The following is a 26,820-nucleotide window of genomic DNA, read 5'->3' on the forward strand; positions in this document are numbered from 1 at the left end:
AAGACATCAAATGTTCCTTACAAAACATTATACATATTTATTACATAGAAATTACTATACAAGACTACAATTATTACAATACGAAATCATCGATAAAGAGAATAATACATAAATACAAAGAAGGTAAAGAAAATACGGTACGGGTCGTTGAACGATAGGAACGAGCGGACACGAACTACGCACGAAGCTCTGCTTCGGCTCGAGTGCGGCGGAGGAGTGGGGATGGTTCGGTTCCGCGTGCCTGCGAAACGAGCCGAGGCATCAGTTCGTAGCGACGCGTCCCTGGCGCAAGTCGCTGTCATGTTTCTTATATTGTTCGGTGGTTTTCGGCCGAGTGCCGTGGTGCATTATGGATTCGCGGTTTTCGGTCTGCTCTCTGTTCTTCTGGTGTCGTGTCCAGTTAACTGCCAAGAGACGCTGACCAATCGGATGCGGGTGATCAGCGAGGATCTGGACCGGCAGCTAAACGGGATCATGGTATTGCAGGGTATCAACTATACGAGAACGAACACGACCGGGCTGCTCTACAACGCCACCACGTATTTCAACCCCAAGGGCATGGGCCAGCTGTACAACGTGACCAACATGTTCATCGACTTCGTGCAAAGCAAGCAAGCCTATCCCGAGGGTGAGTGATAACATCGTTGGAGAATTTTGTTACAACGGTTTATATGGTTTTATAGGTTATAGGTTATAGGGCTAGGGACAGGTTTTACGCGGCTTTGGTTACGCCCTGTACCGCGCGCTCGAAAATGGCCGGCTGCTTGTTGGTAAACAGATCGCTGTCAAAAAAGTATTAGAATTGTGTAATTCCACGCTGGATGAAATGAAATTGGATTCATTCTCGAGATCTGTCGAGATTCTAAGGATAATTCGATATGGGTTTGGGTATATTATAACGTGGGAGGTTGTTAGTGAATTTTTATGCCTAAGTACACCGGTATAGGATACACTGCTGGGTAATATTGTAAGTTTATTTAGTTTTATACAGATTTGCGTGATTTATAAATAAAGGTAGATACGAATTGTTTCGTGCAACTCGATTCACGTATTCTACCTTGTTTTGAATATATTGCTGCATCTTTAAATTACTATAACATAAAACTATTTGCAAATAACGGCAGTTAATTGTACGTACAAATAGTACAAAACGTACTTGACTTCGTAGTGTATATTTTCCGAATTTGTATGCGATGAGTTGTTGAACGAAAAAGAACGAATAGCTGCAGCAATAAATATATAAAAATTCATAGCCTAGCTATAATACACACAGGCATGTAATACAGAACTCAGTTTCAGAGTATAGTCCTAGCAATAAATCATTGAAAACGCTAAAGATTAAATCGGTACGTATAATTCTATCTTGCAGTGTAAACGCGTAATTTCTTTTGAAAACACAAGACGTTTTTCTTCTGGTTGAGTTTATGTTGTTATGAGAGATTACGAGATTGCTTTTACAAGAGAGGAACATCCTGTGATCTTCTGTTATCAATAAGCTCATTCACTCCAGTTATATTTATCACCAAGGATTTTATAGACCCCTGTATTTACGTGTTTGACCGATGAGAAGCTATATTCTCCGAAAAGTGAAAGGAAAACACGGTTGTATTATTATTATTATTATTGTCTCTGTTACTCCAATATTATTGGATTCCTCGGAGCACATATTTTTTAGATTTTTGTTAATCGATTCATTGCATTACATCCTATGCGTGCATTATTTCCATTATTTTCTCTGTTACTACAAGATTCTTGTATCCTTAGCGTTCCCGACAGTCGATTTATTCCATTGTACTCCGAAAAATCTTAAAAAATCCAATAAGTACGTTCTTTAACCGAACAATTTTCCCTCGATTTTCATCGATTATTATAACTTTCCAGGAAGGAAATAACATGTCATATCTCGACGAGGAAAATAAGTCAAGAATACTTAAACAAGTAAAATGTATTATCTAACGCAACGTTAGGCTTCGAGAAAATTCAAAAGCTGAAATGCCGAAATTCCAGAAACGATACAATGCGTTCGTCAACTCGACAGTTTTTCCTCAATTTTCATCGCGACGATATCAATATCTCCCTGTTTCGCCTTTCGATTGATCTCGAATTGGCCAGAAAAATTCCGTCCTTTTTTTTTTCCACAACTCGTCGGCGTTTCCATCGGATCCGACATTTCAGGAATTCCCACGCGAAACACAGCGTCGATCGTTGGGAAAAAAAGGCGATAACTTGCTGAACTATCCGGATCAACGACCCTTTCGTCGCGTTTAACGTAGTAGGAACAGAGGGCCCGCGCATCTATATCAATTCTAGCAGGAAGTTGATAGCGAGCGTTCGTCATCGTCCAACCGACCTGACATCGTGTCGTCTACCATACTCGTTTCACCTCTTTCCGCCTCTTCTTTGCCAATAATGCATTACTTCACCTCTTCCTCCCTTTCTTCCTTCCTTCCTGCTATCGTTCTTCATCCAATTCTGAAGAGCATTGACAATCGAAGGAGCTTCGTCGGTGATCTATTTATTTGCCAACGGTCTCAGTGGCTCTCAATCTCTTACTCCATTTGGCTAAGAGAAGCCAAGGAAACGTGTATCGATTAACGCACGCTTCGTGGTTGCTGATGAGACAGCATTTCCTTGTAGGAATTTTAAATCTCAGAACTTTCGGTTAGCGCGACCATTGCCACGAATTCTGATTAAGATATATTTTAATACACTATTATATATAGGCATATTAATTGATATACGTTATACTTAAAATATATCGCTATATTAATACACTATTATACTGTATACTACTATATAAGTATATTGGTATATTCTAAGTATAACGTGCAACGAATTATATTATTTATTATATTATTATATATTATTGTATATGTATTGTTATATTTAAGTACTATCAAGCGTATTGTTTAGAATTATTTGTTTTGTATATATTATTTATTATTGAGTATGTTATCAAGTATATTAATATTGTGTTAGTATTAATATGAAATGCACTATAGCGTTTAATTGCAGAATAATACACTGCACCTGCACACTTTATCTTTGACAATGTTTGTTCTATATTCGCTACGGAATTTTACGAATTTTTATATTTTCATCAACTTGACTGAAGAATTTGGAATGTAAATAGGTTTCATGTACTAAATATTATAGTAAATATTATATTACGTGCAGGCTGTAGGAATGATACTATCGAAAATAAGTCTTATCGAAGAACTTTTCAAGCGCGAGTGCAATGAAACGTCAAATAAAGAGAAAATGTTTGAAAAATCCATGTCGCAAAAGTTTCACAGGATATTACAAACGCAATGAATGCTACGAGCGCTGAAAGAGTCGATAGAACTACTTACATGTATATCTACAAACTATTTCAATATCGATGAGATTTGCGTGAACAGTAAAACGATCGAACGATCAATGAAAGGGACAAAAATGGTAGTTGATTCGAAAGAAATTGTTGTGGTGGACTGCCAAGCGGAAAATCGGCTTCTTACAAGAATTCATGCGAAAACGATCCGAGCGTGGATCCGCTCTCGTAATTTCGAGCCATTCGAGCAACGAATTGTGGCGTCGTATGTTCGCATAATTTGTACTCACGTAAGGAAACACGCGTCTCTTCTGGCAAATAGAAAATCGATTAATCGATAAATCAATTTTTTAATTACATTAAATCTATTAATTGCTATCTGTACGATAATAGGTTTTAGATAAGGTAGAATTACACTTTATCTAATGTGATAGAGAATCGTGGAGAAATATTAACATAATCATATATATGTAGTTTGGAATGAGACTACGCAAACACATTTATCTTCTTGTTTGTTCGTTCTATTCTACAATTTTTCTATACAATCGTTATCGTAATTAATCTTTTGTGTTGTAGATTTCTGTGCGTTCATATAGGGAACTTGAGGGTGCAAACACACACAGAATGCGCACGATTTGTCAAAATGTACAAAATATCCGAAATATAGCACTCTGTGTAATTTTTGATAGACAAAACGATTTTCTACCTAGGCCCGTTTCTTCGATTATTCTTATAAAAATATGAATTTCGCATGAACATGCACAATGTAATAATTATATTAGTCGAGAGTCATCGATATATCCACCTTCTTCTAATATCTAAAATATCCACAAAAGTATGAATTTCTCGACTATTTATAAATGCGAAAAATATGAATTTCGTACACTGTACTAATTATATTAGTCAAGAGTCGATATCCACCTTCTTTTTATATTTAAAATATCCACAAAAGTATGCATTTCTCAACTATTTATAAATGTGAAAATTATGAATTTCGCACACTGTACTAATTATATTAGTCATGAGTCGATATCCACCTTCTTTTTATATTTAAAATATCCACAAAAGTATGAATTTCTCAACTATTTATAAATGCGAAAAATATGAATTTCGTACACTGTACTAATTATATTAGTCATGAGTCGATATCCACCTTCTTTTTATATTTAAAATATTTACGGAAGTATGAATTTCTCAACTATTTATAAATGTGAAAAATGTGAGTTTCGCACACTGCACTAATTATATTAGTCAAGAGTCGATATCCGCCTTCTTATATTTAAAATATCCACAAAAGTATGAATTTCTCGACTATTTATAAATGCGAAAAATATGAATTTCGTACACTGTACTAATTATATTAGTCAAGAGTCGATATCCACCTTCTTTTTATATTTAAAATATCCACAAAAGCATGAATTTCTCGACTATATATAAATGCGAAAATTATGAATTTCGCACACTGTACTAATTATATTAGTCATGAGTCGATATCCACCTTCCTCTTATATCTAAAATATCCACAAAAGTATGAATTTCTCAACTATTTATAAATGTGAAAAATGTGAGTTTCGCACACTGCACTAATTATATTAGTCATGAGTCGATATCCACCTTCTTATATTTAAAATATCCACCTTCTTCTTATATCCAAAATATCCACAAAGGTATGAATTTCTCGACTATTTATAAATATGACAGATATGAATGTTCATTGGATTCATAAAAATATGGATTTTTCATAAATATGGCAGAGTTCGATAATTATATTAACGCAGAGTCGGCAGCGACAGATGGAACTGAGAAGTTTTATTAGGCTCTCGGAGTTGCTTCTATTACTTCCGTGGTATGAACAATTGCGTCTTATTAGCAGTTATTGTTTTATGAGGCGAGCAAGCGTCGTTTCGCTTCGTTTCTTTTTCCTTTGTGTCTTCTTCGCGTTATATACAACTTCGCGTCTTGTGTTAGATCTGTACGCCTGCTAAAGTGTTACATACTGCGTTATAGATAACGATCGAATCTCGGAAGATGGTATGAATCGGTCGTTTATCACCCAGCGGTGTAGCAATGTTACTTCCAGATTGTGCAAAATGATCATTAAGGATCTGTATATCGATTGTTCGAGGTTGCGTTTCTTGATAACAGTTGGCGAGAATAAAAGAACGACACTAGCGATAAAATGATCGACTTGAGAAAATTGCCACAATCTCGATCATTTGTGTGTCACATTATGTATATGGATGATAATAAAGTTTATCTGTGTTCTCTTTTCTTGTTTCAATATCGTGTGGTATCCTGTACGTTCATCGATATGAACTTATATATGAAAACTAAGTTTCTAGCAAGAGAATTGATATTTAATAGAAAAATCCGTGTTGTTTCTAGACGCTAAAATACATAGATATTATTTGGCAATATTTTTTTTTTGTATACTTTAACCTTCTTATGCGAAAGATGCCATTGTTTCGTCTCTCCACTTGTGAGGCTTCTAATTGATATTGTATGTTCCAATTGATAGACATCAAGATATGTACATAATTATAGAGATTAGATAGTCACAAGGATTTGGTAATATCATTTTTTTCTTTTTTTTTTAATACATTTCCCTCCTTATGGGAAAGATGCAGTTGTTTCACTTTTCCATTTGCGAGGCTTTTAATTGATGTTACAATCATATGTTTTAATTGATAAATATAGGAACATATACATAATTATTATTATAAATATTAATATTAAGTATTAAATATTCTCGATGTTAGACATTCAGGAGAAAATTAATATTTTTCCCCGTTCTTGTGGAAAAGTGCACTTGTTCTACTTTTTCGCCGATTGCGCGGCCTCTAATTGATATTATTTAAATCGTCTGAATGAAATTAGAAAGCTGTGGCATTACATCAAACAGAAATCGAGAAGTTTAAGGTTAGGCTCGAGTTATCTGAAGAGTAAAAATTCCAGCAGATTTATATCTACCTTATTAACGTGATTTCCCCCCTCTGAACGCTTGAATTAATTATCTAAATTGTTTGGATAAAATGGAAAACTAGCTTGCACGATATTACATAAAGCAGAACCTAGAAAGCTTATAGTCGAACTATTTTAAAAGTAAAAATTTCAGCAACTTTATTTTATCCATTTTTACATTGGAAAATTTAATAACAACATTGACAAGACTTTATATTTCTTTCTCTTTCTTTTTTATCTTCATTTTTGAACACGATTATACTTTCTTTTTATCAGAAATTAATACACAGCTCCGAGAGAATATGCAGTGCCTGTAACTTAATCATCGGGACGCCGTAAAATCCGTGGAAAAGTTGATCAAATTTAATACCTTTCTCGCGTCCCATTGACGCTCCGCTTTCTCGTTCCATTTTATTAGCGTTTTCCACGAAGAATCGTTACGTAGTGGCTATTGAATTCGAACGATCGTTCTGAATGGCGACAGTACACGCGTTATCGATCCAGCTTCTCGCACAAAAGCATCGTCAATCTGGTGTTTCCTGTACGGGCGAAGAGCTCACGTGGCATTCGAACGATGACGACGGTCTGACAGTGAATTTTCCGTCACGTTCAATATTCTCCAATCAAAAAAAAAAAAAAAAAAAAAAAGGAGAGAGAAAAAGACTAAATTTTGTAACATCACAGAAACCTCGGTTCTCTTGCATAATAATTTACCAGCTAAATGGCCTGCAAATTATTTGTCTCGGTGATAAAACATTCTCGCACTATAACGAATGCCGTGCTCCTATTTTTCTGTCGGACTTTCAGCTCTGTTTTTAGTTCTCTATCGAATTTCGAGTTTCTGAAAAAAAACGCAGCGTCGCTTTTAAAAATAAAATTCAATCGTTTATAGAAAATTCAATTGATTTGGAAAACAGGATTCGGTTATTTTTACTCTCTGCTCCGAGGCGAATGGCGCCTATTGTAAATTTCCGGAGAACAAACTTTGGAAATGTGGAACAAAAATTGACAAATTATTATTATTATTATTATTATTCATGGGTATATAACGCGCTTTAGTATACAGTTCGGTTACAAGTCGTCTGCGCGTGACAATACTCTATTAATATTATACCTGTTGGAAGATTATGAACAGAAATGCGTTTCGAACGACGTGATTTATTGGCGTTGCTGTAAACTACGATTTCTTCCGAGTAACGTAAAAAGACGACTTTAGCGTAAGAGGAGACGGTACTTCGCAGCACATGATCGTGCCATTTAGTATTTTTTACGTGCCATCAGAGTAGGTCAGGCGTAATCCAGCTACGCGATCAAACAGCTGTAAATTCAACCGATCTTTACACGCAATGAAAGCAAAGTTAGACGACTTTTGAACGAGGAAACCACTTACGAGCCACCCTGTACATTTCTGAAACTTGGGCAAACGCGTTAACGACAGGGAAGAACGCGCGATTGCACGTAAAATGATTGAAGGAACACGGCGAGATTAATTGGAAGATCGGCATCGTAGAAGAATCAGCTTTTCCGAAGGAAATTCCATCGAAACGCGGGAATATCGGGCTTGAGATTTGGCAAGGCGGTAAATTTCTATTTCTCGACGCATAGCGAAAGCGGATCGAAGCTCCGTCACGTCGGCAAATAAATCACGCCGACAACTTTTAATTCCGGTCCCGTTGCGAATTTTCAAACGAACCGGCCACACTTCTTTCATCTTTGCTTAATTGAAATCTGCTGGTGGACAAACGGCTGGAAAAACGCGAGGAATTTCATCAGACGGCTTATCGGAGATACATCGCAAGCGATCGGGATTCTAAATTAAAATCCGAACAAGGAGAAACTAATAAATAAAAGGGAAGATTGCAGTAATTAAAAGAGAAGATCGAAGCATCGCAATTTAATTCTTCTTTCGGTCTTTACACTTTGGATGCTTGCATCCCTTTCTTCGCCCTTCACGCCGGCTTTAATTTATTCTTCGCTTCTTAACGCCGTACTCTTCTCTTTTCTTAGCGTCCCTTCGTAGGTCTTTTCGTTGTTGCAATCCTTTTTTCTATTCTTCTTGATATCAAAACAACAGTTTTTGTTCGTCAAAATTCTATTTCTCGCTATACCACCGTCGTCCTCTTTGATATCTTTCCACTGCCCTTTCTGTCGCTGGCGTAGTTTCCTTTTCTTAAAATACGCTCTCAGACGTGCACTCTCCGCTGCATTAAAATGAGTTTTCACGTCAAAACAAACATCCATATTTAAAAGAAAAATTCGCCATTCATCAAGATATTATAATTACCACGGGTATCATTTCATACAAATTTATTCAAATGTCATGCAGATCTAATCTTTCGTCTAATTATAATTGAAGCAGTGGAAGCCGAATAAAAGTTCCTTTCATTTTCTAAATAAGCCTTTGTATCGCTGCTTCGAATCGATAGCGGCTTAACTTAAAAGATGCTAATTTTAGACGGGAGGCTTTCTAAAATTTATATTTTTCTTTAAACATTGAAAACAGGCCTTGTTAGTACAACTGTCCTTTGACGCACAACCGATGGATATAAACGTACCGTTTGACACGATAAAAATAGGAACATAATGTGGAACTCGCACTCAATGGAAGCAAATTGGTCATTCTTTTTCTTTTTTTAGATTTGTCACTGTCAGTACCAAGCAGCGATATATTTTTGCATATTGTAGACTTCTCTCTACATCTCTCTACGTGATGATCGAAACAATTATGTTTGGACTAGACTATTTAATTCGGAGATTTTTCGTATCAATTTGTTGTTCATATTTCATGGAACGACAATAATTTCTGTTCAGTAATACGAAGTAACGTATTTTGAAATTGATTATGCTGCTCGTTTATAATCCATCAATACACCAGCTGACGATTAAATTTCCCATGAACGCGTGATGTCGTAGTTAGAATATTACGATAATTCTAACTAAAAATTCGATAATCTCGAAAGTATTATAGTACCGTAATAATAATCCATAAATGATACTTCGTTTAATCTACACATCGTACGATAATCATTCGTTGCCGGACTTCGAATGACGTTTGAGACGAAATATGCATAAACTTAGGACGCGTACGACAGCCACGAAGAGACAATGCGATACGGTTGCACCGAAAAACAGAGTTTGCTTAGCAAACAAATTTCAACCACAGACACTTGCCAGCCGCTTGTTTACTTATCGCGATAAGATTGGTGGAAAAAGGTTTGGTGAGAAGCGCGTGTGCTGCTAATAGTAGAAAGTAACTGATGATAATGGAAGAAAATAGCCGATAATACTACGTGCTTTAGCTTAAAAGTCTCCTATCGGTACACAGTAGCTTTTTATCTTTCAAGACGATATTAAAATATTTAGTTCCTCGTTTATTTCCTTTTTTTTCTAATTATTTTCTACAGTTACTTTGTAAAGTTTCTCTTTAGTTAACGTGTCCTGTGTGTACAGCAGTTTCTCGGTATTCAAAACGACATCGAAATAATGTAAGGAAGGCGAAGCAGTCCAACGAGAAGAGAATAATATTTCACATGGAATAAATAGGCCCGAGGATGGAGTAAAAGAACGAAGAACACGAGATTTCTCGGATCCTCGACTTTCCTAAAATCGTAGATCGTAGACATTTCCACGGAGAAAGGGAAGATATCCGTAGCCACTGTGTATTCAAGTATTTCAAGTTGCTCGCGTTTCTTATTTTTTACACGGCTAAGAAATTGTAGCTAAATATTCTATATCGAACAAAGGGGCGCAAAGGTGAAGTAAAAAGATGAAAAACAACGAGTGTTCCCGGATCTTGGGCTTTTTTCCCATTGTAAATAGGACGTTTCGACTAAGAATAGCGAAACAGTCTAAAGAGAAGCAAATAGTCTAAACTGTCTGTTTCGTCGGACAAAAATCTGAATAATACATGCGTGTTAAGAGAAAGCTGGCAAGTTGATATGCTGATAGAGCGCTCTATACATACGTACGCTACACACGTAGTCTCTGCCAGTTTGCTTATCTCTCTGTGTCTCTTGTGCAGCAGAACGCATTAATCTGGTTTACTCAGTGAATCACTCGGCAAGTTCCGTAAGAAAGTGAGTATCTTCAGCATCCAACCTGATCCATTTCTCTCGATACATGATCGTGGATCACACTGTCTTCCTGAATAAACCGACGATCGTAATGAACTTTGGTCGTGCACACTTTTTTAATTGTCGTTCGTATCGAAGGAAACATATTGTTAGAGGTTGATCGTATGTAACGATATCGTACTATAGCGATATGTATTATAAACGGTTGGCTATGAATCAGAAAGCTGATTTCGCAACACTGTTCCTTAAAAGTATGTAAGTTGCTATCTGAATAGATAGGCGGAGTACGACGTTTCCTGAACGACAGTGAAAAATATCACTATCACGATAGTGAGCTACTGAAAAATTTCCAGAGGATTCTACTATCTGGATCGATGATTCGAATAATATAAAAGGTAAAGATAAGGTTTGTTGTATAAAAGAGAAAATTTAAAAAAAAAAAGTGTCAAACAGATAAAGGTACATTTACTTGAATGGAGGGGAAGCAACGGTGTGCAACTGTGGATGTATTAGAAAATATAGAGCGCTTAGAAACACATTAGTTACAATTAGATTGGTACGATAAAAATTCATGAGAATATGAAACAAAAAGACACGGTTATATGGAGGACATTGATAAATACAAGGATGCAATATCGTGCAATAACTTAATCTAAACTTCAGCCGATGATTTATTGTGGCGCAAGTTAAAGGCAATTGCACTCGATGATTTACCGTGGTATAATTGATTCAAGATGATGCAACAAGACGTTTTATTCGAGACTCTAATTGCGTTCACGTTTAAAAATAGTTCGTAGACAAATTGCAGGAACTCGGAATGTAAATTATAGAATCTCGGTCGTCTAATCCTTTCGCTGTACGGAATATGTGTATTTCATTGTTATTTCTCGCGGTTATGTAAAACCCGATCGATTTAAGCTGCGTCCCAGTTGAATATTTAATTATAATAGTGGAAAACAATAGCAACTCGTCGTTAGCTCGTTGACCTCGTTTGCATCTACAATGATAACGTTATATCATGATCTACCTTAATATCTGTACAGGTAAATATATGGAGGACAGAGGAAGAGATAATAATTTTTTATTTCTCAGTTTACCAGACAGGTAATATTGGAAAATATTTACCAATGTCTGAGGAAAAGCAATGTACACATTACGCGGCTAATTTTTGCAATTGTTTTTTTTTACAATCTTTTTATTTTTTTTTCACAATTGTACGTGAATTAAGTCTCTTATTGTGTTCAATTACATTCCATATGATGCGATCGTATCGTCAGATTAATATAACCTTGTTGTATTGTACCTGATCGAAACCGGGTCTCTTTTTAGCTTTAAACGACGTGAATGAATCTGTCAGTAGGTTTAGGTAGAAAATAGAGGCGATCGTAATTGCAGCGTAATTGTATATAAACATTTAGGAACACTATAGGGGCGTTAAACAAAATGCAGAGGAGGAGTATCTTTCAATTTAATAATTAGATTGCGAATATTTATGCAAGTTAATATTTTCGTAAACGCTGTTCATAATACGAAGCTAAACAGAATTTTGTTTCACTATGTCTATCATTAAATTAATATTATGTCTGTTACTATCGTAATAAATAACATCGAATTAATATTTAATAGATATCTGACACAAAATTTCTGCTTACATTCTAGCGTTTGTGAAACTGTTGATTTACACGCACATTGACAGCCTAATTATTGTATTAATGTTCCATTATAATTATAAATATCAGTATAATACGTTAATATTTAATATCTATCTAAACTAAATCTCCGCTTTGCCTCTATTTAGAGATATTTATATTAGAATTTACAAATACGTTAACATTTATAATACACTTTTTTTACCTTCACTTACGAAATATCAAATATCAGTTTACATATTTGTATCATTTTACATATGATACCCTGTGTATTGGTTCATTGCATAAACAACTATGAAATAGCAGCGAAAATAATAAAAGAAATTGCAACACCATAAAGAGTTAAACATGGAATTTTCCAGAAATCTCGTACAGTTAATAGTTGAAAATGACACGGCTACGCTTTTAATTAGACACAGGATATTTTACTGGCTGCACAGTCGTTAAGCAAAATTTAATCTCGTTCAGGCTGGCGACTCGGTAATTAGTGAATTTCAGGCAGACGTTAAAAGTTCACGGGACGAATTCAGCGTCGCCTGGGAAGATGAAAGGGAATAACGAACGTTAATTCCGAATGACAGAGTGTTGGCGAAAAGAACGTGGAAAAAGTATGACGAATTTGATTCTTCGTACGGCAAATGGAATTTTTTTCGACGTTGCAATATTTCCGTCCGCGGAAACCGCTTATCAAAAGGATTTCTGGCGCGATCCAAGGCTCCTCTCTGCTTACAAACAACATCAATCAAAAGGCTGATGTCCCCGTGACATAAAATCGACGGTTCAAGGCTATTTATGCGAACTACACACGTTAATTTTATACCTGTCGATTTAATATCCGACTTTGGAAATTTCCTCTCCTTCTTTCGCAACAACAAACGCTCGTAATTTCTATCATTTTTCTAACGTACATTTAAGGCTATAAAGTTCAGATATTCGAATATTTCGTAGAATTTCGGCGAAGAAATTTATATGTCGAACTCTTTCCATAGAGTTGATACGAGTTTCGTAACAAAGAAAACCAAATTTCAGGACTGGCCCAGCCAGGGAACAAAAACAAATAGGAATTCTGAGTGAATTCACTGGATGGAAAGTTCTTTGCATATAAAGTGCAGAAGATCTAGAGCTTCGTTCGTACGCAGCTTTGTCTCTCTGTGTCTCGAATCTTCTGCATTCCCAGAACGAATGATCTGGCGATAGCATCCAGTTCGCAGCAATTGCAGAACGATGGTTCTGAGTCGTTTAACGCGGTCACTGCACCGACTTTCGTAAGGACACATTTCTATTTGGTGGTAAACGAAAGTTCGTGGTGATGGACCAAAAAAGCTCCATCGGGAACAAATAGACCTCATGATGGATTTTCCTATTAGGCGGTACGGGACAACAGTGTCCAATAGCAATTTTGATCGAATGGCCATAATGTCGTTTCCTATTTAGCGGCGCGAGACTACCGTACTCATTTCGACATACGTTTCATATTGCACTTTCATGTTGGAAAGATTTATGAAGTATATTGCAACATAATGAATTGTACGATGTTTATTTCAATCTGCGCTTATTGAAATAAGCTGAAGTTCCATAATAAATAAGTAGTTATATAACATAATAATATGAAACATATAATGTATAATAAAAACATAAAAATATAAAGTGGTCATCTTTGGTAACGAGGTGTGTTGTTCCATTTTTAGCGCCATAAATAAGCTCCCCGTACCATAAATCGTCACATTTTTGCCACTGCGGGACAAATGAGCCGTAGGATTTTTCTTTGTATTATGTCACTTTACCATGCAAACGCGCGATTAACGTTCCTTTCGTCGAGAAATATTTTATTTAATTGAGATCTTTGCTGTTGATAAACGTTCGCAGACTGAGATTCCGTAGAATCATTTCGTAGGTATGAAAATTTTTCGTACAAACATTCTCGATGGATTTTTGTTTTATATGGAAACACGATGGCTATCGTTGCCAGTTAATATGGGAACATATACACCGTTTTGACGATACGTAAATACTTCTTGCGATTTTTACGCAGCTCTGACCACGTTCCCCGCGTTAAAAATCACCCAGCCAGAACTTATATATTTATACTCGCACGAATGAAACAAAACTCGTTTGTTAGCCGAGAAAGAAACACGACCACGTAAAAAAAGCACGGATTTAACGAACGTTGAGAAAAATGGATATTTTTGCTCGCTCTGTACCTCGGCTGAAGTTGAGAGAAAATTCTACAATGCAAGTCTTGGTTTTTGCTATTTTATTTCCTTTAAAAGACAAAGCGTAACACTTTTTTTTTTAGGACTTTGTAGTATTTCTAGGAATTCTACGAAAATTAACGTTTTTATTATTATATTGCATAATTGCGTATTATTTGGTTCGCGAGAATTCCGTTTAACACGCCCAGTGATTTTTAATTAGTATCTTCCGGTCCGTTATTAATGATCCAAAATTTTATTGTTGGAAAAATTGGTGCTTAGGAAATTCGAACAGTATCACAATCTTCTGAATCTTTTTTTTTTTTTTTTTAATCTAACCAGAAAGCTCGAAAAGTATCAAATAATTTAAAAATTGTAGATGACACAGTTGGAGAATTATAATTATTATTAACTTGGACGTGCTACAAATTCTACCTTTATTGCGACTGCAATAATTTCAAATCCTAAGATTTCGGAGATAAGCACAAGAGCAAACAAGATACCAATTATGGTCTTTAATATATCTTCCTTCTTAAAACAAAATATAATTCCTTTTTACAACTTTCTAATATTTCTAAGACTTCCATGTAAAAATTAATATTTTTATAATTATTGCCAGTAATCAGAGAAAGGAAAGTATCGTCTTCTTTTTTATTTCGACTACAAATTCTTTCCACTGCAATTGCAACAACTGCAAATCCTAAATTTCAGAGATACGCGCAAGCTCAAAGATATTCCCGTGTGTCATTTCAAGTATCGTCATACCGTTTTGCCAGCTCCTATTAAATATTCCTCGACAGATTTTTTAACATTCGTAGCTCTTCGCAACAACTCTAAATGTTCCAATTAAAAATTCGTCTTTTCAGAATGGGGCGCAATCAGAGAAAAAGACAAACGAAAAGTATGAAAAGAAATGACCTCAATGTATACGATGAGTATTAAGAAAGAATTTTATTCTTCTTAATTTTCGAGTACACAATTTCCATCTTTTACGATCGTAATAACAGCAGATTGGAAATTTCACTGACCAGCAGAACAAGAAACGTTCGACAGGATTTCATGGCAATTTGTCGTTGAAGGAAAGTTCGTTTGAGCGCTTTGCGCGGCGTCGAATTCAATTCCAGCGTCGTCTGGCTCATTAACGTCCCTCTTTGTCGTCCCACTGTCTCGCTTCGTTACTTTCGGTCCTTCCACCCCTGTTGCACTTTGCTACGGGATACGGCCGATGAAATTGTCATTGTCGTGTCACGAATCTCGTGAAAACGACGTCTGGCCCTTTACATCGATCTCTGTTTGAACGATATCATCCCATCGCCAAGTTTATAGCTTCCTATGGTTCCAATTATTTGCTAATAATGGATGGTCGATCATTGGAGTCGTAGTGGAAAAGAGAAGAAGAGAAGTACACAGCGATTTTAATTATAACGATTGGATCAATATCATAAATTACATTAATAACAAATTCAGTCGTAATTCATTTATATCTCGTTAAACGTAATAGAATCTATTTTATTTTATTCTTCCAACAAATAGTTCAGGCAGGCGTAGTTTTACATTCTTCGAATAATTTTTATAACATTTTTCGAAATTCATACGCTGATGAAGCATGAACATTAAGATGATATTTGTATACTGATATTGTAATTATTATACATACATATATGTACGAATATTTCTATAATAATTTACCATTAATTCATATTATAATTACATATTATAAAGCCAAGGGGATGAAATTAGAACCATTTTCTTCAACAACCTTTTACATAAACACTTTTTACCCTGTTTGCATCAACTTTTGTAAAACATTGGCTTCATTCATTGCCTTCGTTACTAAGTTGTCGAGGTAATTGTAGAAACTTTTCCCGATTAGAAAATAGATCCAGTTTCCGGTAAATGTTAAAATAGCTCTCGGGCTATAAAATTTGCACACCTTGCCCTATATTCGATTCTTTTACACGGCATGCAACAGCGTATACATCGACGAAAAAGATCCACATTTGTCTTTCATCAGCTTACGTCGTCCATGGAACTACTTCGACCTTTTCCTCCGGGTAATAACAGGACGAAGTAACGCGAAAGAAATCGGTTTACAACAGGTAGCGTAATACCTGTATTCGTTCCTTCAGTGAAAACACCATCGATCCGTTCTATTTTCGTTTACCACATCCCCTATCGGTGTCACGTATCAAGTGCACTCGTGTGCACGCTATACAAAAATTAATGAACGTGACACTTGGCGTACGTGCCGGTGGAAAAATACAGCGAATTGTGCGTGTCTCGATAACCAACCCTATCGTCGATATGTAGCTCGGTAGCGTACACGTATCGAATTCAACGAAATAAAATATCGCTTATCATTGGACGATGTATTGCGTAAAAGAGGAAAAATCTATCGTAACGGAACGACAGCTTCGTATTCATTCGCAGTAGCTTTAAATGATTCGAATGAAAATTGAAATTTTTTTTTCTCAGAGGTTCTGGGAATTCACTCGTTATATTTCAAATTAATTTAGTTGCTATTGAGTTAGATTAATCAAATCTGTTAATAACACGATACGGCGATAACAAAATCCTCGAGAATAGGGAACAGGAAATTTGCAAAATTTGGAATATTTCTTTTTATACGTAAGCTTAATTTTGTAACTTTTATAGTGTTTATAGCGGCGGCTGTTGAGCAGAGAAAATTTATTCTACTACTTACCACTAGCTATTTGGTGTATAATTATTACTCGAAATAAGAATTTGGAAAACGTGCTACAGGTATGTCTTATAAGCACTATATATTAGAAAAGTGAGATTTTGCATTCTGTATATCACAGAATGGGAATCTAAAGTGGTATATATTCATAGTGCCTTGAAGCACAGCAGCTTTCAAATTGGAAAAATAAAATTTGAGATTCTATATATCACAATGTTAGAACCTTAAATCCTACATTTGTAATATTATATTTGGAGTTCCATATGAATAAAACCGCAAGGCACGAAATATCCTGCAGAAGAAAAGTGCAATTTCCAATTCTATATATCAAAAACTTAAAATCTGAAATTATATAATATACAGAAAAGAAAGAAAAAATTGAAAAATAAATCTTTTCCCTATTTATATGGACGTCTGATTTCTGTAAAAGCGTCCCTTTTAGCATTCGTTGGATTGTAATTCCTTCAGGATCGGACATTTCATATATCACAGGCAAATACTAACATAGCCATCCAGTGCATTTCGCCAAAAAATTCTGGTATCGACATATGAAACGTCTACCAGGAAATTTCTTTCACGGATGCTGGCGGAAATTTAGTCGAGGTGGAGAGACCGTTCCCATCTTCTCCGTCTGGAAACCAGTGCACAACATGTGTCTTGCAGGTGCATACAAGCAAACGAGACACTCTACACACATTGCAGCGTGTCTGTCATGCACTTGGCTCTTCTCTCCTCACTGCACTCGACTGCAGTTTGCGCGGTCCCTGTTTGAATATCCGAGGTTCAACGTGCCTCTTGATCGCCGATTAAGCGACATGAGGCGGAAAAGCTTCGTCTATACAGTCTGTAGTGTGTATAACACGTGCTGTGAAATTTTCTTCAAGCCAGAGCTCGAATTTCATCTCGAATTCTTTCACCCGAGCAACGATCGTCAAAGGGTAGCTTTCGTTTGAGCAATCGACATTAATTAAGAAACGTTGCTTCACGCAACATTTCAGTTTCAAGTCTGTTTTCCAGGTTCTAGCATTCCTATCATTTATTTTATCATTTCGAAATTTTAGAATTTGTAGTTTGCAGATTCGCAAATTTTAGGATTTTGAAATCCTCGGACTTGCGAATTTTAGGATCTTTTAATTCTCAGATTTAGGAAATTCAGGATCTTGCAATTTTCAGATTTTCGAAGCTTGGGATTCTTTAATTTCCAGATTTCTATATTTTAGAATCTGTTGACTTTCAGATTTGCAAATTTTCGAATCTTTTAATTCCCAGATTTACAAATTTTCAAATGTTAAACCTACCGAAATTTTCGGATTTGCAAATCTCTTACCGTGCGTTAATGTTGAGACGCGCGCAAGAGACAAAAATCATTTTCCAGAATATCCGTAGCGTACGCTACGAAATTTTCATTCAGCCAGAATCTCGTCGAATTTTATTGCCCAGTTCCCCGGCTTGGGAAAAAATTCCTAAGGGGTTGTTTCATTTCGTGGTTCGATCTCTTACTTTCTATGTGTGTAAAAGTCTAGAACTTGCTTCCATCGCGCGTGCATCTTTGCGTAGTTTTCAAGAATACGGTTCCACTGAGTTCAGACAGACAGGTGAAATTGTACGATGGAACGACGGTTGAACAGAGTTCTGATGGAATTATTTCTTCTCCACTTTTTTATAGTCATTTTACGGAATAGTAGTTTTAAACTTACCTTAAAATTACGCAATCTAACTTGAACTCTTTTGGTATTGTATTATTATCCAACATATTTGAAACATATATAACCGCAAGAAAATAGTTGTACACGTAATTTAACCAGAAGCGTCAACAATTTTTCTTTATCGAAACTGTTCAAGCAATGGCGTGTAACAATGACTGTCACTAGAAACGAAAGACTGCTTTGAAAGCTACGAAAACGAACGAACCAACGAATATACAATATGCAATGGCTGCAAAAGATATTTGTACGTACATACTCTTATTTTCCAATGAAGCGATTTTCTTTTTCTTTGTCACATTCCACATTTCCTTTTCCGTTTGCATCGTACGAGTTGTACAGTGGTTGTACAATGAGTTCTAATATAAATTCATCCCGTTTTTACATTTATCACTAATTTTATTCTCTTATTAATTTTTTTACTAGCTAGTTTTTAATTAATTTTTTATTAGCTTTTATTAATTTATTACTAATACATATAGCAATACATATGGAAAAAAGGAGGACGAATGTACGTTGCAGCTGGATATAAAAATTGTATAACTATATTATATGAAAGTACTACCAAATAATCTGTCAAACATAATACGCTTGAACTTAGTTAATTATTAATAAACGCTGCGATAAATATAACGACGAACAAATGTTTCCTGTGGCCACTGGAAATCGTCGTACCATCTCGACGCAACGTAATCGATATCGTGCGAGTCGTTGGGAAGAAAAATCGAGCTGTGTAAAAAAATAGCAGCCGATTAAACATGTAAGTTAGCAAAGTAAGCGACCGAATAAATGGATAAGTGTCCTAAGAAAAATACCGGCAATAAAGACAATAGTCTTAATAAAGAGAGTCGGAGAGTGCCTGATCGTTCCAGTTCTCCCCAGTGGCAAGCATCGTGTGCAGCTGTCGGGGAAGAGAAAAAGGGGGAAAAAAGAAAGAGCAAAAGAGAAAAAGACCCGCAGAGAGACTTTACATACTACTTATTTAATGAATGTGAGAATACGTGAGTCAGTGTCGGCGACTAACCAGGGTGTAGACGCACAATCACACGCACCACGCACATGGAGGCTGGCTGTGCGTGGCCGTGTGTAACAGTATAACATACACACGGGGGGCAGAAAAGATTCGAACGAGAAACGATTCGAGGGAGAGACAGAGAGAACGTCAGCGCTGCACGGAAGGCTCGATACGAGCCGACGAATGTTGTTTCCCTTCGCGTGACTCACGCGAGTACACGCGAGTGCACGCGTACGGCCGCGTAAAATTCAATAATAAAGCGGGCAAACTTTGACCAGTGTGTTTGCCACGGGGTGACAATACGGGGGCGAGTTGTGCGTAGAATGTGGTTCAATTATAACAGGATGAATTTTTTTTTACGGGAGACATATGAGAGTTTGTGGATATAAGGGAGGTGCTCTGTTGAAATAGGATTCATTTATTTCAGTGAAATTGCAGAAAGTTTTTGGATAAGGGAAGCGCAATTATAATTGATTAATAATAAACTATTAATTAGTAAGGTTAATTTATTTTAGGAAAGTTGTACGGTTTATGGATAGGGGAGGTTCTATAGCTTGTGGCTAAGGAGGGTCCAATTGGAATTGGATTAAGTTATTTAAGGGAAATTTCAGAGAGTTTTTGGATGAGGGAAGTGCAATTGTAATAGGATTAATTTCAGGAAAATCGTATGGTCCATGAATAGGGAGGTTCTATAGCTTGCAGCTAAGCAAGGTGCAATTGTAATAGGATTAAATTATTTAAGAGAAATTTCAGAGAGTTTTTGGATAAGGGAGGTATAATTACAATGAGATTAATTTTACTCAGAGAAAAATACCAGCGTTTATTGGCACTGAAAAGTTGGATAGAAATCTGATGAAAAGATTTTAATAAGTGAAACGTTTCTGAAGTTAAACTCATTAGCTTCACTTTTTATTCAAGCTCCAAATTTTATTACACAGACAGAGTATAATCAATATTCCATTAGATTGTAAACGCGAATAAATCAAATTCACACACATGAAAGACGAAATTCTCAGTTTTAGGGCGATATATAAAATGATGTAAAAAGACGCGGAGATACACGTAGCTATTGATTCAAACAGAAAGATATAGAAAATTGATAGAATCTGATTCACCTCAAAAAAGAAACTTATTTTCTTCTCCAGAATATCAGAAAGCAGCATATATGAATGTATAGTAGCAACACCGTTCCAAATGGCCACTTTGCTGGTGAATCACCATATTTGCCCCTTACGTACATTCTTTGTAGTTCCTCGACCAGGCTCATCCACTCAGTTCCCTATTGACTCATTTCTCATCTATGAATTCACATTCCAATTCCTTTCTCCAGGCGGACATTCGTGAAATCCACTCGGTTCTTCACGCCTTATCTTTTCACATTTCTGTTTAATCCGACCTCCTCTCCGGGTTTTTCGCGATTTTTCGTGGCACAATAACGCGCGTTTCACTCCGCGCCGACGGCCATTGTTTTTATCGCGTCATTTCCGCCGCGCTCGCGCTTTTTTCCACCCCTTTCCATGTCTTCTTTCGCGTTTTTCTTTCCCGGCTACGTCCGTCTGCCTCGTTTTTTTTCCGCATGGAAAATAGAAATTTCGGTGAATGCGCCACCAGGGAGGAGGGGCGGGGGAAGGGTAACATCCGGTTTAGGGGATGTCGTCGACGTTGGCCCACGTTTTTACGTGCTACCATAAATACGACGCATCGCTCGAAACCACGCTAAGATAAAACACGAGAAATTGCAACTACGACGGAAAGTTTTATGGCGAAAAATAGAAATTTACGGTCACTTTCTTCCCACGAAATTCTTCTCCTTTGAAATTTTAATGCTTCGATATACTATACCACATAGATAACGCGTTTTTAAAATTCACGCGTTATGCAAATTTGAACAGGTCCGGTTGCATTTTTTTTTTTTTTTTTTATCGAATCAATTCTATTTTTAATTTTATGATTGTTTGAAGGAAACTTTGGAACGGAATTAATTTTATCTTAAATAGTACCGTGCTGTTCAGCTTGTAAAACTTGTACGAGAGACATGAAATTGTAAGATGTAGGAAAACATAGTTGATCGAACTATCTGTCGAGGAAAGCAATCGGGCTAGCACTTTTTAGAAAAATGCTTTTTTGTAAAAATTCTTCTCCATGACTCATTCCTCCGTCAATTCGAGCAAGGTATCTCCGAAACCCTTCTTTAAACTTATCTTCCTTTTCCTTCAACATCCTCTTTATCTTTGGAACAAAGCTTCTCATCCGACAGGTCCATTATTTCTTCGCTCGATAATTATTCGCTATTTAATAATTATTTCCTATCTTCGACTTTATATTAATTCAATGTATTCGAATTTATATTAATTCGCTTCCTGTACGATACGATACAGTGTGAAGCTACTAATTATTTTGGAGTCCCTGAGCTAAGTCAAATTTGAAAAAGTATAGCCTGGCTAAGTCAGTGTTCGTCAAACCAATAGCGAAATTAATAATTAATAATAAATATCTTATAATAAATATCCTAAGGTATTAATAATTAATATCTTAGAGGTCCTCTGACTAATCTGTCGGAACCTGAGATCCGCTTGGGCGAACATTTAAAATCAACCTCGTGTCTAACAATCAAAATAAGCACGATGCGATGGCCAGTCGAAAATTGATAATGAAAACTTCGATAATAAATGTACTTCCGCAGTCTCGTTGGAGGATTCAGTCATTTTTCACGCATTCTGGAGAACTTTAAAAACAAGAATCCTCCAGAACACTTCAGAGTAGGCGTGGAATAATCGAACGACTATACCTGTTGATTCAACAAACATCGTCTTTTTTTAGTAGCCAAGCTAAAGTTCGTATCATTCCAGTCTTTGCGTACTAACAAACGTATTTTATGTAATTCCGATGATCGTTCAGTATTCTTTCTGACGTACACTTTTAAACAGCATTCATCGATTAGGCTCCACGTTTCTAGCGTCATTGTAGCAGTTAAATCAACGTGATCGATGAAATTGTCGTTTCATTTCAAAGTAAATTGTAAACTCGATAAGCAATGAAAATTGACGTACGTCCTTCTTCTCTTTTAATAAATCGGAAAATTCGCACTTGCTTTTTCCAAATGGATGATAAAGAAAGGAATTTGACGTACGTTCTGAGAATTAATAGAAGAGATTAGCAGCGTGAAAGAGCGGTTTCTGACGCGACTGTACCGATCGTTTAAACCCGTCCATCACCCTTCATGCTTTCCTTCGTTCTCGCAGCTAGTTCTGCACGGAGAAAAAGTCTGGAGGATGATCTCTTTGAAAGAAAGAAGGGCTGCCGATTATTTCAACGTGCACGAATGTGGATCCGGCAAATGGAGAAAAGGGAGGCAAGCGTGAAAGCGTGCGCGTCGAGCTTTTCTCTCGGTGCAGGGTTCAAGTTTGTTTGAAGAACCTTGGATTTCTGGGTGGCGCGAGCTCCGCTTTTCATCCCCTTCGCGACAGTTAAAAAAAAAACAAAGAAAGAAAGGGAAGATGGAAGAAAAGAGGAAAGGAGTGAAAGAAAACGTCACGACATTCGACGTCTCTCTTTCAATTCGTTCATTGATTCGAAGTAAGAAAAGAAGAAGATGAACCAAGGTTTCGGTAGATGAAACACTATCCACTTGGATTTTCCGTTAGGATTACAGTGGATCAAAGTGTTTGATGGCTTATCATAAAAAGACTTTCACGCGTAGATCGTATGTGTTGTAGAAAACATTTAGAAATTTTATTTAGCCTGTGCTGAGACAGGAATACGTTGATTATATTGGCGAAATTTGCAAGTTGCGAGATAATTGCTGCAAATATGTACAGTGTACTACAAAATGGGTGCACACTATTGTATTTGGTACAATTTTTACAGATTAAGTAATTGGATCCAAGTGTATTATAAATTTGTGATATATTATGATTACAAAAATTTGATTGATTATGAAACTGAACTGTAGAACTTGGTAAAAAAGAAACACTTGGTTGGATGTACATATGCTAATGAGTTAATAATTTCTGTAGCCAGTGTATTTGTTAAGAAAGATAGTGTATAGGTATGTTAAACATGTAATAAGACGAAGCCACAGAATATTCAGTCTTCTTAATATAATAAATGTAATATGAAATATATTGTAATTATATCCTGATATTTGTAATTTAATGATGGTTTATTTACAATGAATGGATTGTACAGATACAGACAGAAAATCGATGGTTGTTTAATATGAACTAATCGCAATGACGCGCTATAATCTAGACAATTCTCGTCACAACGGATCCAACGTTCTCTCTCGCCTAACTCGCACTCTCTGACTTCTCGATTGATTCTCTCCGACTTCCAAACTAAAACTGACTGCTCTCGCATACCTTTTGTCTTTTCGTAGATCCACCACGCACGTGTTCCGCGACCGCTCGTGGCCAAAGCCACGTAGGCCCTTTTTACAAAGGCTCTTTTCCCACGATATTACATAAATAGTCGAGTGCTTAAACGATTTCTGCTTATTAAATATATAATTGCCCTAAATATCCTGTAGCTTCCATGTGCATCTTCAGGTTTGCTTCAGACTTTACCAATACCATCACGATAGTCAATTCTCATTACGGTGTTCGTGAAAGTTCAAAATATTTCGTATAAGACACACGGTATATTCATCAAACGTCTCTAAAAATATTTCGACATGTTCGTGACTCTGTACAACTGTACAATTCGTTTCTTCCTTGTGAAGTTTGTAGCCAGCAGGGTGGCAGAAGTTAATAATTCCAGGGTTAAGTCTGACAGGGGCGAATTCGTTAGCGTGGAAAAGTGTTTTTGAAAAAGTTTAGCGTCCCTCGCCGGCTCATCCTCTTTGCCCTTTCTTCTCGCGCGCAAACAGAAAACGCTTCGTGAAATTCCATGGAGCGGAAGGCTCGAGGACATTCCCTTTTCAAAGCAGAAAAGCTTCGGATTACTTGAGCATGCACGGATCCAACCTGCTAAATCGGCAAGAAAAAGATTTATGCCGCTGCACGCCTACGTGTACTTCTTCACTTGTTGACTCGCGCTGTTTTATTCGATATCTAACGAAGATTTAATGCCAGGCTTGCAATAACCTTGCCCGAGCGTATCTTTAAACTGAACATGAGTTACTATAGCTGGAAGATTTATGGAATTTTAATTGCTCAGATTATTCATATGTTTTCGGATACTGAATATAAAAAGTGTAACTATGGCGATGCTTGCTTATGGCAACGCGTTAAAGAACGTTAATAAATAAAAGTCTGTCTCAAGCTCGGCGTGGTTTGGCTGAAAAGTAACTGACACGCTTAATTATTATAGCGAGAAGATTTATGGAATTTTGATTATTCAGATTATTCGTGTATTTTTGAATACTAAATATGAAAAGTGTTGATGATGCTTCGTCTTAGAGATCGTTAATAATGATAAAGGAAAATCTGCTTCAAGGTTAATGTAGTTCGTCCTCAACATAACTGATATGCTTGGTTTAAACAGAAACGCATCTGAAAATCAGACAGTCGTCAGTTATAGTGAAAGTGCACATGTATCATTGAACGTTAGATCTACAAATGAATAAGCCAAATTTTTCAATGAAACTCGACATTTATCTCAAGAGAAAATGGAAATATTAGTTGCTTTGTCGAAGCGAAGGTTTGAGAGAGATTCTCGTGTAACGACGATAGAAGCAAGTGATTTTCCTGAATTTCCTTAGACTAATTACCAGCGTTATATGGGACTAGATCTCTCTGGGATGTAAATATAGTCTTAAAATACGAATGTAATATTTTCTAATCTAAAAAAAAAAAAAAAAAAAAGAAAAGATTCATGAAAATCGCTTGATTTTGTCATGTTGTCACACAACGATCTTGGCCTGAAATTGCAGAAAGCAAGAGCGGAAATCTCGACGAAACAAGTCGCGGTATTTTTTAAAAATAAACTTTCAGTCTCGCTGGAAACTTTGAATTATTCATTCGTACGCTTAATATAGCGCAGAAAAATACAAGAAGCGGAGTACGGCCGGTAATGAACAACTCTGTTGCAACTTGATGTAATAACGAACGTGTTGAATATAAAATTAGAGTGTAATTTGAGCACCTTTAAAAAGTATAACGGTACAGGTTAATAGTCTGAGAAAAATGTAAGAAACGAGATAAGAACGTTAATGGTCTTGCAAGAGTATCGTAAAACTGCCTAATTGAGATCCTGTATCTACGAACGGTTTCGCCGGGTTCCTCGCACTAAAATTACCCGTTGCAAGACATAAAATTGTGTTTCGCTATCCGAATGGAATTCTCAGGATTTTGTAGCTCGAATAACTACCTCCTACGCTTATCTCTATGCAAGGACACGCTGAACCTTCATCCCGCCAGAGACGAGGGGTACGTATTAATTTCCTGCCATTGTGCGCATGAAGAGCATGGAAAAGGATAGACGAGACGTGAATGCAAAACGTCGTGAATAAGTGAAAAGACGGATCCATCGGCAACGTCCGACGAATACTCGAAATAAACGTCGTTGGTTGTTCGAGTCCGAAACAGTTTGCTCCCTTCTTTATCAAGAACACGTGGATTAATTAAATCTGCGCTACGTTACCTCGGCTGTGAAAAATGATATCTTTCTGACGTTAAGAAACATATCTTCGTGTTGCGAGGAAACACGAAAACGGTCTTGACAGTCTCGAAAATACGAAAGATTTTTGAAGAAACGTTATAAAATTCTTTTTGGTTGCTAAAACGAGAGCTAAATGGAAACGTAGGAATTCGAAGATTCTAGGATTAAGTCGAGAAATACAAATTTTAAATAATTATTGTCAACGTAGAAATGGGTTAATAATATCGCGGCTTAAGAAAGCTCTGAGTATGCTCGTTTCAAGGTTAATTCGTTATCAATCTCGGAATAGTATCGCGAAAATTATTCAACGTTGAAGTCGTCGAATTCGTCTCGTGGAAAGATTCTTTCGAATAACTGTCCGACTGAAACTTGGCAACTCGATGCGAAGAGAGACTAGAAAATGGAATTCGTTACGCTTCGTTCGGTCGATCCTGAGGAACTTTTTAACGACGTTCTTTTGCTATTCGCAGCCAGTTATTTTACTTTCGTAGGTTGTCCGATAGCCACGTTATCAGGAGAAAGGTTTCGGTCGAAAGGAATTTCTATCGGTATCGGTCCAAAGTAATCAACGAAAGGATAAATGACAGACGAGCTGACGAAACGTTTCTTGCTAAAA

General features: G+C 36.5%; 2 protein-coding genes across 10 annotated transcripts in view; one reads left to right on the forward strand and one right to left on the reverse strand.

The window, feature by feature from the left end:
- LOC122575259 (prominin-like protein) overlaps window positions 1-26,820 on the forward strand; it is a 69,425-nt gene continuing 42,605 nt past the window's right edge. For 2 of the 8 annotated variants that reach the window (XR_006319372.1, XM_043743965.1), the window contains exon 1: window positions 3-628. Coding sequence is in view for 6 of the 8 variants with exons in the window: in XM_043743965.1 (XP_043599900.1) it covers window positions 223-628 (406 nt within the window). In the remaining 2 variants the exon portion in view is untranslated. Of the gene's footprint in view, window positions 629-26,820 lie in introns of all 8 variants that reach the window. The other 6 variants (XM_043743960.1, XM_043743959.1, XR_006319373.1 and 3 more) reach the window with 6 other exon arrangements.
- Window positions 7,375-11,040, reverse strand: LOC122575262. 2 transcript variants are annotated; one of them, XR_006319374.1, is made up of 2 exons: window positions 10,240-11,040; window positions 7,375-8,472 (listed from the first exon to the last, which is right to left on the reverse strand). XR_006319374.1 is itself a non-coding variant. In XM_043743972.1 (2 exons), the coding sequence occupies exons 1-2, from the start codon at window positions 10,300-10,302 to the stop codon at window positions 8,237-8,239; spliced, it is 303 nt and encodes a 100-aa protein (XP_043599907.1). In that variant the 5' UTR covers window positions 10,303-11,040; the 3' UTR covers window positions 7,375-8,236. The 2 variants fall into 2 exon arrangements, 1 of the variants encoding a protein (XP_043599907.1); XM_043743972.1 differs by having other exon boundaries at window positions 10,236-11,040.

The sequence above is a fragment of the Bombus pyrosoma genome, linkage group LG14 (genome assembly GCF_014825855.1).
Source record: "Bombus pyrosoma isolate SC7728 linkage group LG14, ASM1482585v1, whole genome shotgun sequence".
Taxonomy (NCBI): Eukaryota; Metazoa; Arthropoda; class Insecta; order Hymenoptera; family Apidae; genus Bombus; species Bombus pyrosoma.

Coding starts and splice junctions, on each gene's coding strand:
- LOC122575262 (XM_043743972.1), bottom strand. CDS start 10,302: ATGCGTTCTGCTGCACAAGAGACACAGAGAGATAAGCAAACTGGCAGA. Junction 8,473..10,235: donor AGACTACGTGTGTAGCGTAC/GTATGTATAGAG, acceptor ATTTTAATGCAG/CGGAGAGTGCACGTCTGAGA.